At 38.1% G+C, this 14,419-nt stretch overlaps 1 protein-coding gene across 5 annotated transcripts in view; it reads right to left on the bottom strand.

Moving 5' to 3' along the window:
* Positions 1-14,419, bottom strand: part of PTK7 (protein tyrosine kinase 7 (inactive)) — a 124,567-nt gene that overhangs the window by 25,231 nt on the left and 84,917 nt on the right. For 3 of the 5 annotated variants that reach the window (XM_060754430.2, XM_067463484.1, XM_067463489.1), the window contains exons 2-5: positions 6,829-7,122; positions 3,343-3,445; positions 2,575-2,765; positions 660-807 (exon numbers count right to left, since the gene is read on the bottom strand). In XM_060754430.2, coding sequence (XP_060610413.2) covers positions 660-807; positions 2,575-2,765; positions 3,343-3,445; positions 6,829-7,122 — 736 coding nt within the window. The remainder of the gene's footprint in view (positions 1-659; positions 808-2,574; positions 2,766-3,342; positions 3,446-6,828; positions 7,123-14,419) is intronic. The other 2 variants (XM_060754431.2, XM_067463482.1) reach the window with 1 other exon arrangement.

Here is a 14,419-nt window from a genome sequence, read left to right as displayed (position 1 = left end):
ACCTGCAGCCCCTCCCACTGCTTTAGGTATATAGAGGTGAGTGTTTTTTGAACACTGCTATTGACAACAAACTACAAATAAAACAACATACTTCAGGTTATAAACTTGACATACTAATAAAATATTATTACAAAACAGACAAACATCAAATAGAGGAGGTCTGAGAAGGTTGTCTCCTCCAACACTGAACACATCATTCCATTGGAGGAGGTAGAGATTCCTAGAAAGGTATTCCCTCTAAAAAATATCCCAGGTCCTCCTGCATGACTGGGGGAAGCTGACCATAGAGTCACACTATGGTCACAAGAAATTCATAGAGAGAACATTTTAATTGAATCTGTGAATGATCAAATTTGCAAAGTCAAAACCACAAATTTGGAGGGATGACTGTAATACGATGTCCCATTAAGATTCTAATGCATTTATAGTTGAGCGAATGATGGTAGAAGAGTAGATTTGTACAAAGCAGGCTAGAAACAGTTTGGTCACAGAGCAAGAAAGCAGACCCAGTTTCCCACTGCCGTACTCATCATTTTGCCAATATCCAGAGTAAAGTAGTAGATACGGCTGCCTTTGACAAGTTATCATTTCTGTTAGAAGCCGTATTGTGGAAGACCACATTAGGTTCTTTGTTTTAGTCAGTACTAAGAGTGACTTACCTGCTCTGATTACTAACGGGGGTGTCTTCAAATAGCCACTCCTGTATGGGAGGTGGAACTGCTTGGAATTTGCAATGGAACATGGCCTCCTCATTCCTATTGACAATCTGGTTCTCGGGAACAACCACTGGCCGAGGGAAACTCTCATCTATCGTGAAAGAACAGAAGAGTATAGAAAAGGATGTGATTTAATCTCATTTTTCTTCCTTTATATCAAAATATCCCCAAACAATAGGTCGAAAGCACACAGGAATGTGAAGCTTTCAATCAATAAACATTCATCTTGTTAGATGGCTGCCTCCTAGTAGCCAACTACAACTTGAGTCTTCTGTGACCAGAGATGACAAGCATGTTGCCCTTCAGAGGCTTATGCACTGAAGATCCCATAGGACTCAGACAAACAAAACAAAAAAAACCATGTGAAGAGCTTAGAAGAGCTGCTGTTCAACAATATCTGATGAGCCACAAATTTCTCTTTCAAATATAATGTACAATGTTCTTTCTTGCATGCTTTTTTTGACGGGTCTTGCTCCTGTGTGCATATGTTTTTAAAGTGCTGTTCTTTTATTATCAAAATGGTAAAGGACAATTAATTGTTTCTTAAAAATAGATTTTATTAGATTTTCAAAATATAAATTGGATCCCACAAATCCAAAAAACAAAAAAACAAAAAGAAAAACATTGAGCCATGGCAGTTAAAGTGGTATCAAACAGCATTAATTCTACAATGTGGATACATCCAGAGTCTATGATAGCAATCACTTTTCTGATCAGTTTGGTTAGCTGAAATGAAACCCCAGAGAAATCAAGGGTTTTATTATTTCTGTTTTGGTTGGATCAACCTTAACTTCTTTTTATTTGTCCGAAAAGCTTTGCTCTGACTCCACTGTTAGTCCTTATATTTTATGATATGGTTTCATAATCTGTTAGCACTTTATCATTTGGAAATGTTTGCTGTAAATTTTGTTTTTTTCTCTAAGGAAGAAAAGAAAAAGCATCCAATTCCAGTTTTTATATTCCAACCCAATTCACACAGTACACACACATTTAACCATATAAAGTTGAAATACGACAGCTCGAGATGAAAAATGAACTGAACTATAGTCAACTCCTGGAAAATGCCTTCACAATGCCTTTTCATTATTTTACGAATGAGAAGAAATGCCTTTTCATTATGTTACAGAATGAGAAGAAACCACAGCTAGGGAGCTGAGGCACATCTTTACCATAGGCTGTGATTTCTCATCACCTTTATGAAAGCAAAGAGAAGCCCACTACATCTTAAACTGTGGGTTCTGATCCCTTAGCTCAATGTTGGGGTCGCAAAAAAAAATTGGCAACAGTAAAAAGGTTTTAGAATACTACTTTAGACATTACACAAATCTGTTAGCAACAATGTACAGTGGTTTCAGTGGACTCTGAAGAAAATGCTTCAGCTGTGCTTCAAAAAAAAGGTGGGGGGGGGTTCTATTTAGCAAGCCCTGCAAATGCAGATTTATGGTCAGTAAATGTTTGAATTTATACTTATTTTACATATCTATATACCTGGGGTTGCATAAAAATTTCTTGGGGTGAAAAGGGGTCGTGAGTGGAAAAAGTTTAACCCTTGCTTTAGTCAATCTACTAAAGTCAATCTTTAGTCAATTGAAAACTACACAAACTAGCAAACAATCATGTCTGACAATTTTAGTGATTTTAAGTTACAGTTATATGTTATTGTTTTTGATATGTAATGTATTTTTATTAGTATGTGAGGCATTGAATTTTTGCCAATTATTATTGAGTCCCCCTAGGGATGAGAAAAGCGGTATAGAAATGCAGTAAATAATAAATAAAATAAATCAGGACCCCAGAGCAAACTTCCAGAAGATCTTCCTTATGGTTAGAAAATGACAAGAGTACAACTCCCATTTACCTATGATGTTGAGAGTGAAGTTGTTGCTGCTGCACACAAAGCCCACAGCATTCCGAGCACAACAGTAATAAATGCCATTGTCATCCGGGCTGGCGCTTTTGAGAGTTAACGTCCGTTCCTTGTTGCTGACTGAGTAGATGGTACGATCATCAATGACCTGGGTGCCGTCCCGGAACCACTGACTTGTTGGGCTAGGAGACATAGATAGTTTGACAATTCTGAACCAGAAATAATTTCTTAATAACTTGCATTCTTTCTTATGTATTTTCTGCCAACTTAGCAGTTCGAAAACATGCAAATGTGAATAGATCAATAGGTACTGCTTCTGCGGGAAGGTAACAGCACTCCATGCAGTCATGACCTTGGAGGCATCTATGGACAATGCCGGCTCTTTGGCTTAGAAACGGAGATGAGCACCACCCCCCAGAGTCTGACACAACTAGACTTAATGTCAGGGGAAAACCTTTACTTTACTTCTACTGAAAATTAGAAAATTGAGCAGTAATCCTTGAAAATAACAGTACAGTATAAGACTTTATTGTGGTAAGAGGTAATAATCATCTTCTGTAACCACTTCTATCATCCTCCAATGAACAAAGCACAAGCAAAGCTATAAGAATAAAAATCTGTCTTCATTAGGCTTAAATACTTAATTTAGCAGTAATCATAACTGTAAATTAACCCGTAATTGGAAAGATTAGAGATAGTGTTGGGAGGGCAAAGAAAGCTAGCACAAAGCATGGGTTGCACACAACAGCGATTTCTTACCGTGGATGCCCATCAATGTGGCAACGCAAAACTACTGGAGCAGAACTCTGTATATCGTCCACTCTGGCTGGGTTCTTCAAGACAACACCACCTGTTTCAATCCCTGCCAAAATGAGGGAGGAGAGAGAAAAAACAAAGGCAACTTTAAGGCCGTTCCCTTCCCCAGAGTACTTTGGAAATGGAAGCCTCCAGTATAATCAGTGGCAGGTGTCAAAAGGGTAATTATAGGAATGAAATGTTGCTCTCATTTCCGCATGGCTGCTTTCGTTTGACATCAGAAAACACACAACTACATAGCATGATTTGCACTTTACATATGTATTATTCTTGCTCATACATAATTAAACACTTACATAGCTATATATTTGCATAGGATCAAGAAAAGTATTTTATACATCAATTTTAGGGATTCTGACAGTAAAAGAAGCTAAACAGACAACATTTCCACATTTAGTGTTAGCAGACATTGGTTCAAAGCAGTTTTATGTATATGTCTGATGATAAAGTCAGTTTAACCACTGTTCAAGGGCACAGATGCTGAGAGTAGGAGATGCTAATTTCAGACTAGATAGCAACAGCCAAGCACAAATGTCAGCTATGGTCTCAGATGTTTTCTACTTTGCACTGTGGCCAAGAAATCTCTATCCCTGGTAAGGCAATTAGGTATATAATGGTCAAAAGTAGCAGATATTTCAAAAAACAATCTCTAAAACAGTAGGGGATAGAAGTGAATTCTAGGCTCCCTTGCCAAAAAGTCTGTAATTACAAATGCTTCTGTCACATGCAGCCTTTGCTCTTGTTTCAAAGAGTCTTGGGACATCTCCAAAGCAGGCCCTCTGTACCAAAATGACAAGCAAATAGGCAGCAAGTGGAGGTTATTGTATGTGTTATCTGATCACACTTCAACAGCACAGCTGGGCTGTACTAATGAGGTTGTCACATCCTTATGACCTAGTGCAGCAGAGGTGTGTTGGGGGGGGGGGGGGGAGAAATATCAGCTGTGGCAGAAAGAGGATTTACACCTGTGGCGCTAAATCTAAAGGGACATGCCAACCCCATGACACTCTCGGATGCTAGCATTTAGCTCCTTGCAAATCCCTCATGGCTCCCTTTTAGTTTGGTCTCACCCTCAACCAGGAATGGTGACTGAAGTAAATATAGTCCAGATTACTAAATAGTGACCTATAAACACTCTTGTTTTAGGAACTGGCACCTTTTCCTTAAACAATTACAATCTAGCTGAGGCAGTACAAATAAAGGCATATCCCTATACCATATATATTTCTCTTTTCCTTCAGGAAATAAAAAATAGCATATACTAGCCTCTGATCTGAGTATCACTTATACCTAGACCCATTTAGTTTCAGCAAGGAACCTTTACCATATGTTTCATTATCAGGCTCAAAGTCAAAATTACTCAATTCTTCCCTAAGGCAGATCAGCAATTTTTTTAGAACCCACCCAACATACCTGTGATCTCAGTGAAGGAAATACAGGTACTGTACATGTTGCAAGTGATGCATTTATTTGTGCAATAATAATCATCAGAAAAATGCAATATACACTTCTGTGGGACCAATTACAAATATGGTTTTATGAAGGTGAAAAAATTGTGTATTTTCCAGAGAAAGGTAGATTAAAAGCAAAGTTCTGAAAATGTCTTCCTTTGATTTATTCCAGAAAGTCTGTAATTGCTTCTTGAGCAAGAGAACTAATTAATCTATGCCCTCTGTTGAACTAGTTGGAGAGTGCATAAAGATTTTATCAGTCTGCCTCCAAGAAAGAAATGTTTTTCGAAAACATTTTTAGTTGCTTAATATTGGGACTTTGAGAACTGTTGCTTTCTTGGCTTTGTTTTTGTTTCCCTCCCAGATTTTGTTCCCTTTTTGGCAACTCAGTCCAAAATGTAAGAGGTTTTCTACTTGTAATTTAAACTAAACTTCACATGGCTTTACAGGATTTTTTTGCCATCAACTCATCCTCTTGCTAATAACTCTGAAGCAATTAATACCTCTTAAGATCATGAACTACAGTAGTACCCAATTACCGGTATCTATATTTTTGAGAATGTCTTACAGAGATAAGTAAATACATGAGGGGAAATCTCTTCATGTATTTACTGGTCTAGGAGTCCGTTTCATCTGCCTTTGCTTTCTCCTAATGAGGGAAAGTGGAGTGTGGGAAAAAGATTCCCAAACTGAAGTGCCAGTAATAGCCCTACAACTGGTGCTTCTGTCTTTATATACCACTGCTCACTCACTTGCCCTGTGCAGAGAAGGCAAGGAGACAGAGACAACAATGCAGCCAGGAAAGAAGGGTTATAGTTATGCGCTTGACATCAGAGATACAGAATTGCCTCCAACATTGAGTTTATTTGTATATGTGTTCAAAACATCAAACTAAGTCACCACCCATCTTCAAGACAGTAAGCAATTACATTTATCTTTCATACAAATATCTCATTACCTTCAAGAGGTTTCATGGAATAAGTGGTAACGTAAGAGGTGGCCTAGTCTTCAAAGTATTAATTACAGAAAAATCAGAGTCTGGCAAATATGCACTAGGTACTGGTTTCCAAATCATAGACACAACTATGGCAGAAGGGAATAGCCCTTAGAATGCCATTCAGAGGTTTGACAATAGGCTTACTACATCAGTGAGATGAAAGCATCTCTATGGTGCTATTTTTCTACATTTCTAGATAGTATAAAACAGGGCTTCCCAAAATGTGTGTCGTGACACATTGGTGTGTCAGCTGCAGTGTGCAGGTGTGTCGCACAAACATAAGGAGAAACTTCTGAGTCTATGTGAATTAAGCAATCAATCATATTTTTAAAAACAAATAAAATTTTTCATGAAATACAGTGTGTGCTCATACATTTTTTATGTACAATTTATGTATGTGTCTGTTTCACTTATAAGGGGGGGGGGGGGGTTGATGTAACCTCCAGTTTGCTAGCAAAACTGAATTACTGCATAGCAAAATAATGCATGCATGTATTGTTGAAGGCTTTCATGGCCAGAATCACTGGGTTGTTGTAGGTTTTTCGGATTTTATGGCCATGTTCTAGAAGCATTTTCTCCTGAAATTTTGCCTGCATCTTTGGCAAGCATCCTCAGAGGTTGTGAGGTTTACACACAACCTCTGAGGATGCTTGCCATAGATGCAGGCGAAACATCAGGAGAGAATGCTTCTAGAACATGGCCATACAACCTGAAAAACCTACAACAACCCAATGCACGCATTTCTAAAAAGTGAGTCATCAACACGAAATGTTTGGAAACTTTTGCTATAAAGTGTGCTGTGTCGAGACTCCTAGAAATATATACTTTTTATTTTACAGCATCGGGTAAATGCCAGTTGACTTCTACGAAAGTTATGTCTGCATATCTCTTTTTTATTTCCCTCTCCCTTTCACTTGTCACACTGGCTTGAATCATACTGGTGGCAGTCAAACCAAGCCCAGTCTGGAAACAGGCACTCACATTTTATGTTGAAAGATGCATTTGCTGTCCGTGCTTCTTCTCCAGTCACTACATTCCTGGCCACACATTGAAAGTTCCCACCATCTTGCTGCCGGTCAACAGATGTAAACTGAAGGTTGCTCCCTTCTTTGAAACGGCGTTCGGTGTCCTGAACAGGGATCCCATTCTGTAGCCATTCAAACTCTGTATCACTTGGGTCTTCCACTTCACAACGCAAGATGGCACCCCGGCCATGTAGGGCATCCTGGGAGTATGGCTCCTTGGTAAACGTTATCTTCCCTTGAGCCCCAACTGCTAAAAAGAATAAAATGAAGATGAAAAGAGCCATGGCTCTAAAAGTATTGTCAGCCCTCCACATGAGTACAAGACCTCTGTGAAAGTGAAAATCACAAAAAAGGGTTTTTTGTAAAATCTAAGAGAACACTTCTCTAAGAATTTCTAGATCAGGGGTCTCCAAACTAAGACCTGCGAGCCAGATGTGAACCTCCAAGGTAATTTATCCAGCACCTGCCCTAAATTTTAGATTTAGAGTTGACTTGAATGCACACAACAACAAAATCCCAATTAACTCAATTATCTCATCAGCCAAAAGCAGGCCACACTTCCCACTGAAATACTTATAAGTTCTTATTTGTTAAAATTGTTTTTCATTTTAAATACTGTATTGTTATTTCTTTTTTTTTTTTTTTTAAATAATCTTTATTAGATTTTCCATACATAAAATTTAAAGAAATCGTTGCAGATAAAATCAGAGGGGGAGAGAGGGAGGAAAGGGGAAAGAAGAGAAGTGAGGGTAAGGTAGGGTTGGGGATTTGGGTAGAGGGGGAAGGGTAGTCCAGTATAACTGGAGATGGGAAATCAGATAGAAGTGCAGAAAGGGAAACTAGGTGTATTAAAAAAGATTGGGAGCCACAAGGTGTGATTCCCCTCTTCCTTCGGTCTAACTTCCTAGTGTCTTTGGCGGGGAGTGTCCTTTTCTTTCTTACTCTCTTCAAATTCTTATCCGATTCCTTCAGTTCTTCTTTGGTCTGTGGAATTTTCTTTCCTCTCATTTTTAGTTCTGAGTCATTTCTTTTTTAAAATATTCCTCTACTAGTGTCCAGTCTGTTTCATTTTGTGGTTGTCCTTTGTGTTTTTTTATTAAGTACCCTAATCTGTCCATATTTTTTACTTCCATAAATTTTATTTCCCATTCCTCCATCTCCGGAATCTTCTCCTTTCTCCAGTATCTAGCGAGGCAGATTCTTGCTGCTGTGACAGCCAGAAATATAAGTTTATCCAGGTTTCGGTCCATTTTCTCATCCGTTATCCCTAGGAGAAATAGTTCTGGAGAAAGTGGTATTTTTATCTTCAAAATATCCTGTAATCTTTCTTGGATCCCCCTCCAGTATCTTTTAACTTTTTTACATTGCCACCACATGTGAAAGTGGGTGCCTTCGGTCTCTCCGCACTTCCAACATTTGTTATTTAGATGTTTATAAATTTTTCCTAATTTTTGTGGAGTTAAATGCCATCTGTAAAATAGCTTAAACCAATTTTCTTTTAGATCGTATGCTTTTGTATACTTTAATTTCTTTGTCCAAATATTCTCCCATTCCGCCAGTCCAATTGATCTCCCAATGTTTTTAGCCCATTTTATCATGCATTCCTTTATTTTTTCCTCTTCTGTATTCCATTCTAGCAGCCTTTTATATATTAATGATATTGTTTTCTTCCCTGTTTTTATAATTTTGTCCCATCCATTATCTTCTTGCATGAATCCTATTTTACTATCCATCGTAAAATATTCCTTAAGTTGTCTATATTGTAGCCAATTCACATTTGGGTAAAGCCTTTTTATTTCCTCTTGGGGTTTCAGGTAGAGCTCTTGGCCCTTTTTGCCTATTACTTCCTTGTAACAGGGCCATTTCGTCCAACCTAGTTCCCTTCTTTGACAGGCTTCGAGGGGGGATACCCATAATGGGGTTTTGTTGTAAATTCTTTTTTTGTATTTTTCCCATGTTTTTATAATTGCAGATCTAATAAAGTGGTTACCAAAATTTTTTTCTATGGACCTTTTCCCATACCAGGTATAGGCATGCCAGCCTTTCCTAAGATCCACTCCTTCTAAATTCAGCTGTTTCTCATTCTTTAACCTTATCCAATCCATCACCCAAGATAATGCGCATGCTTCTGAGTATAAACCTAAATTTGGCAGCGCCAGTCCCCCTCTACTTTTTTCATCCGTCATATTCTTAAAATTTATCCTGGGCCTTTTATTTTGCCAAATAAATCTTTTTATATCTTTGTTCCATTGGTCTATTCCTTTCTGATTCCTTATAATTGGCAAATTTTGGAATAAAAATAACATTTTCGGTAGGACGCTCATTTTTATACATGATATCCTGCCCAGTAGTGATAATTTTAAATTCTTCCATTTTTCTAAATCTTTCCTTATTTCATTCCATTTCGTTATATAATTATTCTGAAGGAGCTGTGCATTTTTTGACGTGATGGTAATACCCAGATATTTTATTTTTGATTTGATTTTGATGTTCCATTTCTCCTGTATTTTCTCTAATTTTTTCTTTGGTATATTTTTTGTTATTGCTTCTGTTTTGTCTATATTCAATTTAAAGCCAGCTACTCTTCCAAATTCTTCGATTGTTCCCAGCCAATTATCCAAATTTGTATTTGGGTCCTCAATTATACAAATGACATCATCGGCGAATGCCCTACATTTGTATGTTTGACCTCTGATTGTAGCCCCTCTCAGCTCTTTTTTCCCTCGTATTTCATTTAATAGGATTTCCATAGTCAATATGAATATCAATGGCGAGAGCGGGCAGCCCTGCCTTGTTCCCTTTTTTATCTCTATTTGTTTAGTCTCCTGGCCGTTAACTATAATTTTTGCATATTGTTCTTTATATATTGCTTCGATACAGTTCTGAAAATAGAATCCAATATCCATCTCTTTTAACAGAAATTTAAAAAAATTCCAATTGATCTTATCGAAGGCTTTCTCGGCATCTAAAGCCAGGAACATAACCTCCTTCTGGATGTTTTTGTCGTAATAGTCTATCAGATTAATAATGGTCCTTACATTATCTTTCTGATGGCGGTTTGGTAGAAAGCCCGATTGTTCTTCTTTTATCCAATTTACCAAGAGTTTCTTAAGCCTTTCCGCTAATATATTACTAAACAATTTATAATCGAGATTTAATAGAGAGATAGGCCTATAGTTCTTCAATTCTTCAGGGTCTTTATTCTCTTTCGGTATTATATTTATATAGGCCTGTTTCCATGTTTCTGGTATGTCGCTCCTCTCTCTTATTTCATTCAAAACTCTTTTTAAGACTGGGACAATTTCCTCTGACATTGTTTTATAGTATACCGCAGTTAATCCATCAGGACCAGGTGCTTTGTTTGTCTTTAATTTCTTAATTGCCTCTTTGATTTCTGTTTCCGAGATTTCTTTGTTTAGTAACTCCCTGTCTTCTTCCGATATTTTCTTGATTTTCTTCTCCTCTAGATATTGGATGATATTTTCTTTCTTTATCTGATCGTCCTGGTATAATTTTTTGTAGTACTTCATAAACTGGTCTCTTATCTCTTCCTCGCTAGTGAATGATTTCTCTTTTTCTTTGATTTTGGCAATGTACCTTGATTCCTTCTTTAATATTAATTTCCTCGCCAACCATCTCCCCGGCTTGTTGGCATTTTGGAAATGGTCGGCTTTGATAAATTTCAATTCGTTTGCTCTCTCTTCCATTTCAATATTTTCTCTTTCTTTTTGTAACAGTGTTAATTTTTTAGCTACTACGTTATTCTTGGGGCTCTTCTTCAACTCCTCCTCTTTTTTTTGTATTTCCTCCATGATTTCCTTTAATTTCTTTGTCTTCTCTTTTTTCCTTCTGGCTTTTTGCTGGATAAAGTGACCCCGTACAACGGCTTTACTAGCTTCCCAAAGGGTAAAAATATTCATCTCGGCTGTATCGTTAATTTTTAGGTATTCTTTTAAAATCTCTTTATTTCTTTCTATATCTTCTCTCTTCATTAATAGGTTATCCTCCAATTTCCATCTCCAATTCCTCCCTTCCTCTTTTAACTCCATTTCCATTGGACAGTGATCCGATTCTGTTCTAGGGGCGATTTTTATCTTTTTAGTGTTTATTATGAGGGATGTTGACGCCCAGATCATGTCTATTCTCGACCAGCTCTTGTGTCTGGCCGAGAAATATGTGTAATCTTGTTTCTTTTCATTTTTTGATCTCCAGACGTCTTCCATTTTTAAGTCCTTCATCATATTTATTAGCGTTTTAGGAATAAGACCCACTTTAGTCGGTGGCACTCCTTCCCTCCTATCTGTCCTATCTAGTTTCTTATCTAACACACTATTAAAATCCCCCATCACTATTATCTTATCGAATTTCTGTTTTATTATGTTTGCTTCTAGCTGTTTCACGAAGTTTGATTTCGCATTGTTTGGTGCGTAAATATTGCAGATTAATATTTTGGTATTTTTCCAATTAATAAGTACCCCCACCATTCTTCCATCCTGGTCTTTAAAAGCTAGATCTGCTGTTATGTGGTTGGCCACGTATAGGGCTACACCCCTCTTTTTTTCTAGTGCCGACGAATAGAACAATTTACCTAATTTTTTATTTTCCAGATGGGCGACATGTTTGCTGGCTATGTGGGTTTCTTGTAGGGCAATGATCTGAAACTTTCTCTTTATTAAATTGTTGAATACTTTATTTCGTTTATTAGGGCCATTTAATCCATTAACATTATTACAGAATATTTTAAAATTTGAATACATTTAAATCGAGTCCTTTGCTTCTTTCACCTGTTCTGTTCCTTCTCTTTCTTCTCTTACTTCCTCTGTATTCGTCTTCAGCTCCTCTTCCTCCATTGCCTCCTCTTTTTGTTTTCTTTGGTTTCTGATCTTTTCCTCTGTTATGTATTTTTGGACTTGTTGGTTCAAGTTATATTTTCTTAGTTCAAGTTCCTCTTTACTGGGAGAGACGAAGCGTGTTCTTTTATTCTGTTTTCTTTTCGGTTCTTCTTCTTCTTCCTCTTCTTCTCCTTCGTCCGATTCTTCTTTCCTGATTCCCTTGTAGAATTGTCTTGCTCTCTCTATTGTTTTAATCCAATACTTTTGGCCCTTATAGGTTGTCATTAAGCCTTCGTCTTTCTCCCAGCGAAATCTTGCGTTTTGTCTCTTCAATTCTTCTGTTAAGAATGCATATTTTCTTCTGCTGTTCACTATTGTCGTCGGATATTCCTTCAGAATCACTATCCTTTTCCCTTTGTAGTATATTGACTTTCCACTGTTGGCTCTGAGAATCTCATCTCTCATTGATCTTCTTGTTAGCTGTACTATGACGTCCCTGTCGGTTTTATTCTTTCTTGCGTAGTTTGTATTAATCCTATAGATTCTGTCCGTTTGCTCTTCCATGTATTGTTTGGTGCATTGGAGCAATTCTGCGAGAGTTTCAGTTGCGATGTCCCTTATATTCTCTTCCTTTTCTTCGTAGACATTTCTCATTCTTATCTGGTATTCCGTTTCCTTTCGTTCTATATTCTCCTGTCTCAATTGTATTTTTTTGTGTAGTAGTTCCAGTGCTTCTATTTTGTCCTCTGTCTTGTCCTGTCTCGTTCCTTGATCTTCTTTTTGTTTCTTCATTTCCTCTATCTCCTTCTTCATTGCTTCTGTATCTTTCCTCACCGCTCCTAGTTCGGCTCTAATTTCATTCTTTATTTCCGCCATTTGTTCTTGTGCCACCTGCTGGTACGCTTTTTGTTTTTCGTTCATCGCTTTTAACTCTTGTTGATATTCCTCTTGCTTCTCACTCATCGCTTTTAGTTCTTTGCCTATTAATTTGATCTCCTTTAATAGTTCCTTCAAGCTTCCACTTTCACCTATTGACAGTCTTCTAGGGGTGTTAATTATCTCCTTATTTGGTTCCTTGGGAGTTTCTTTATTTGGTTCCTTGTTTGGTTCTTTACTTGTGTCTTTGCTTGCTTCTTTCAGTTCCTTTCCATTCTTTCCTTTGCCTGATGCCATTTCCTCCTTCAGTCTGGGAGAGCCTATTTGAAACAGGGTTAAGTTCTTAAGGTCAGCCCACATCTATTTTGTTTATTTATTGTTATTATTTTTATTTTCTTTTATTTATTTATTTTTTTATATATATATATATCCGTGTATATATATATGTATCCTTTTCCTCTTCTGTATCTGTTTAATTGTTTTTTATTTTTATTTTATTTTTATTATTATTATTATTTTTATTATTTATTGATTTGTTTATTTATTTATTTATTTAATCTTACCTTACTTTGTCTTTACTTGATTTTTCCCTCCTGTGGGCTGGCCCTATTTTTCCCCTTATTACTCTCTTGTGTGCTCTTTACTTGTTTGTTTATTGTTTTGCAGTCTGTTCCATGTACTTACTCCTGTTCTCTTGTGCGTTGCTCTTGTCTTGTTCTCCCGCCTTTTTCCCTCTGTGCTCTCTGTTTTCCCGTGCCACTCTCCGTCTCCGTCACTATCCGTCCTTTCTCTTTTCCTTCCTCTGGCTTTCCGTTTCTATGTCTTCCGTGGTTGTTATTTTATTTGTTTGGCCTCCGGGATCTCGTCCTCAGTCTCGCTCCACCTCTCGCGTTATTTGAGCTCTCGCGCTTCTTCTTAGGTTGCCTGAGATTTCCTTCTTCAAATCTCGTTCACTTTCTCGCGAGATCGCAAGGTCCTGCGATGTCTCGCTGGCCTTGTATGCTCTCGCGTCCTCTCTCCTCGTGTCTCTGGCGCTTGCGCAGAGTCTGCCTTTCTTGTAGACACAACAAGACTCCTTCAAGGTCAGTCGTCTTTTCCTTCCGCGGACCAGTACTTAATTCTTATTAATTCTTATTACTGTTACTTATTGCTGTTACTTAACAGCTACCTGATTGTTATTTAGTAGGTTTTTGGATATACAAATTCCTCTCCCTTAGAATTCCCCTTTCAGGGCTTCTTTCTCTCAGTCCTTTATTAAGTCCAGTTGTATCCAGTACTACAGATTGCCTCAGAAAGTTATATCTTGAACATCCTGTTACACAGTCCTTGTCCTCCTCCTTTCTTCCCGAGCCCGGGGATTTCTTCCCTCCTCGCCCGACACCTTTCGGTTTTACTTACTCTCGTGGTCTCTGGTCTCTTTAAAATAGCGCGTGGCTGGAGATATGGTGGGGACAATCCCCAGATGCCTCGCCGCGACTCGCCGTACCTTGGGTCCCTTGCCGGGTCTATTTGGTGGCCCCCTCTTGAGGAGAGGGTCTCCTTCTAGACCATCGGCGGGACCCCCGGTTTCGCTGTTCCCCCCTCTTCAATCCTCGGGTGGGAAGGGAGCCTGTGCTCTACCCAGTCACCTGGTCGAGGCTGGCACTCTTGCAGAGCTCTAAGGTGCCCGTCTCTCCGCCATGCTCGCGCACCATGTTATTTCATGGTGTTTTTGTACTACAAATAAGATATGGCCATTATGCAGAGGAATTCATGCTTTTTTTTTTCAAACTATAGTCTGGGCCCCCAACAGTCTGAGGGGCAGTGAATTAGCTCTCTGCTTAAAAATTTTGAGGACCC

Source organism: Anolis sagrei, chromosome 1 (assembly GCF_037176765.1).
Source record: "Anolis sagrei isolate rAnoSag1 chromosome 1, rAnoSag1.mat, whole genome shotgun sequence".
Taxonomy (NCBI): Eukaryota; Metazoa; Chordata; class Lepidosauria; order Squamata; family Dactyloidae; genus Anolis; species Anolis sagrei.
Note: the sequence above shows the minus strand (reverse complement) of the source record. Positions and strands in the feature narration are given on the sequence as shown.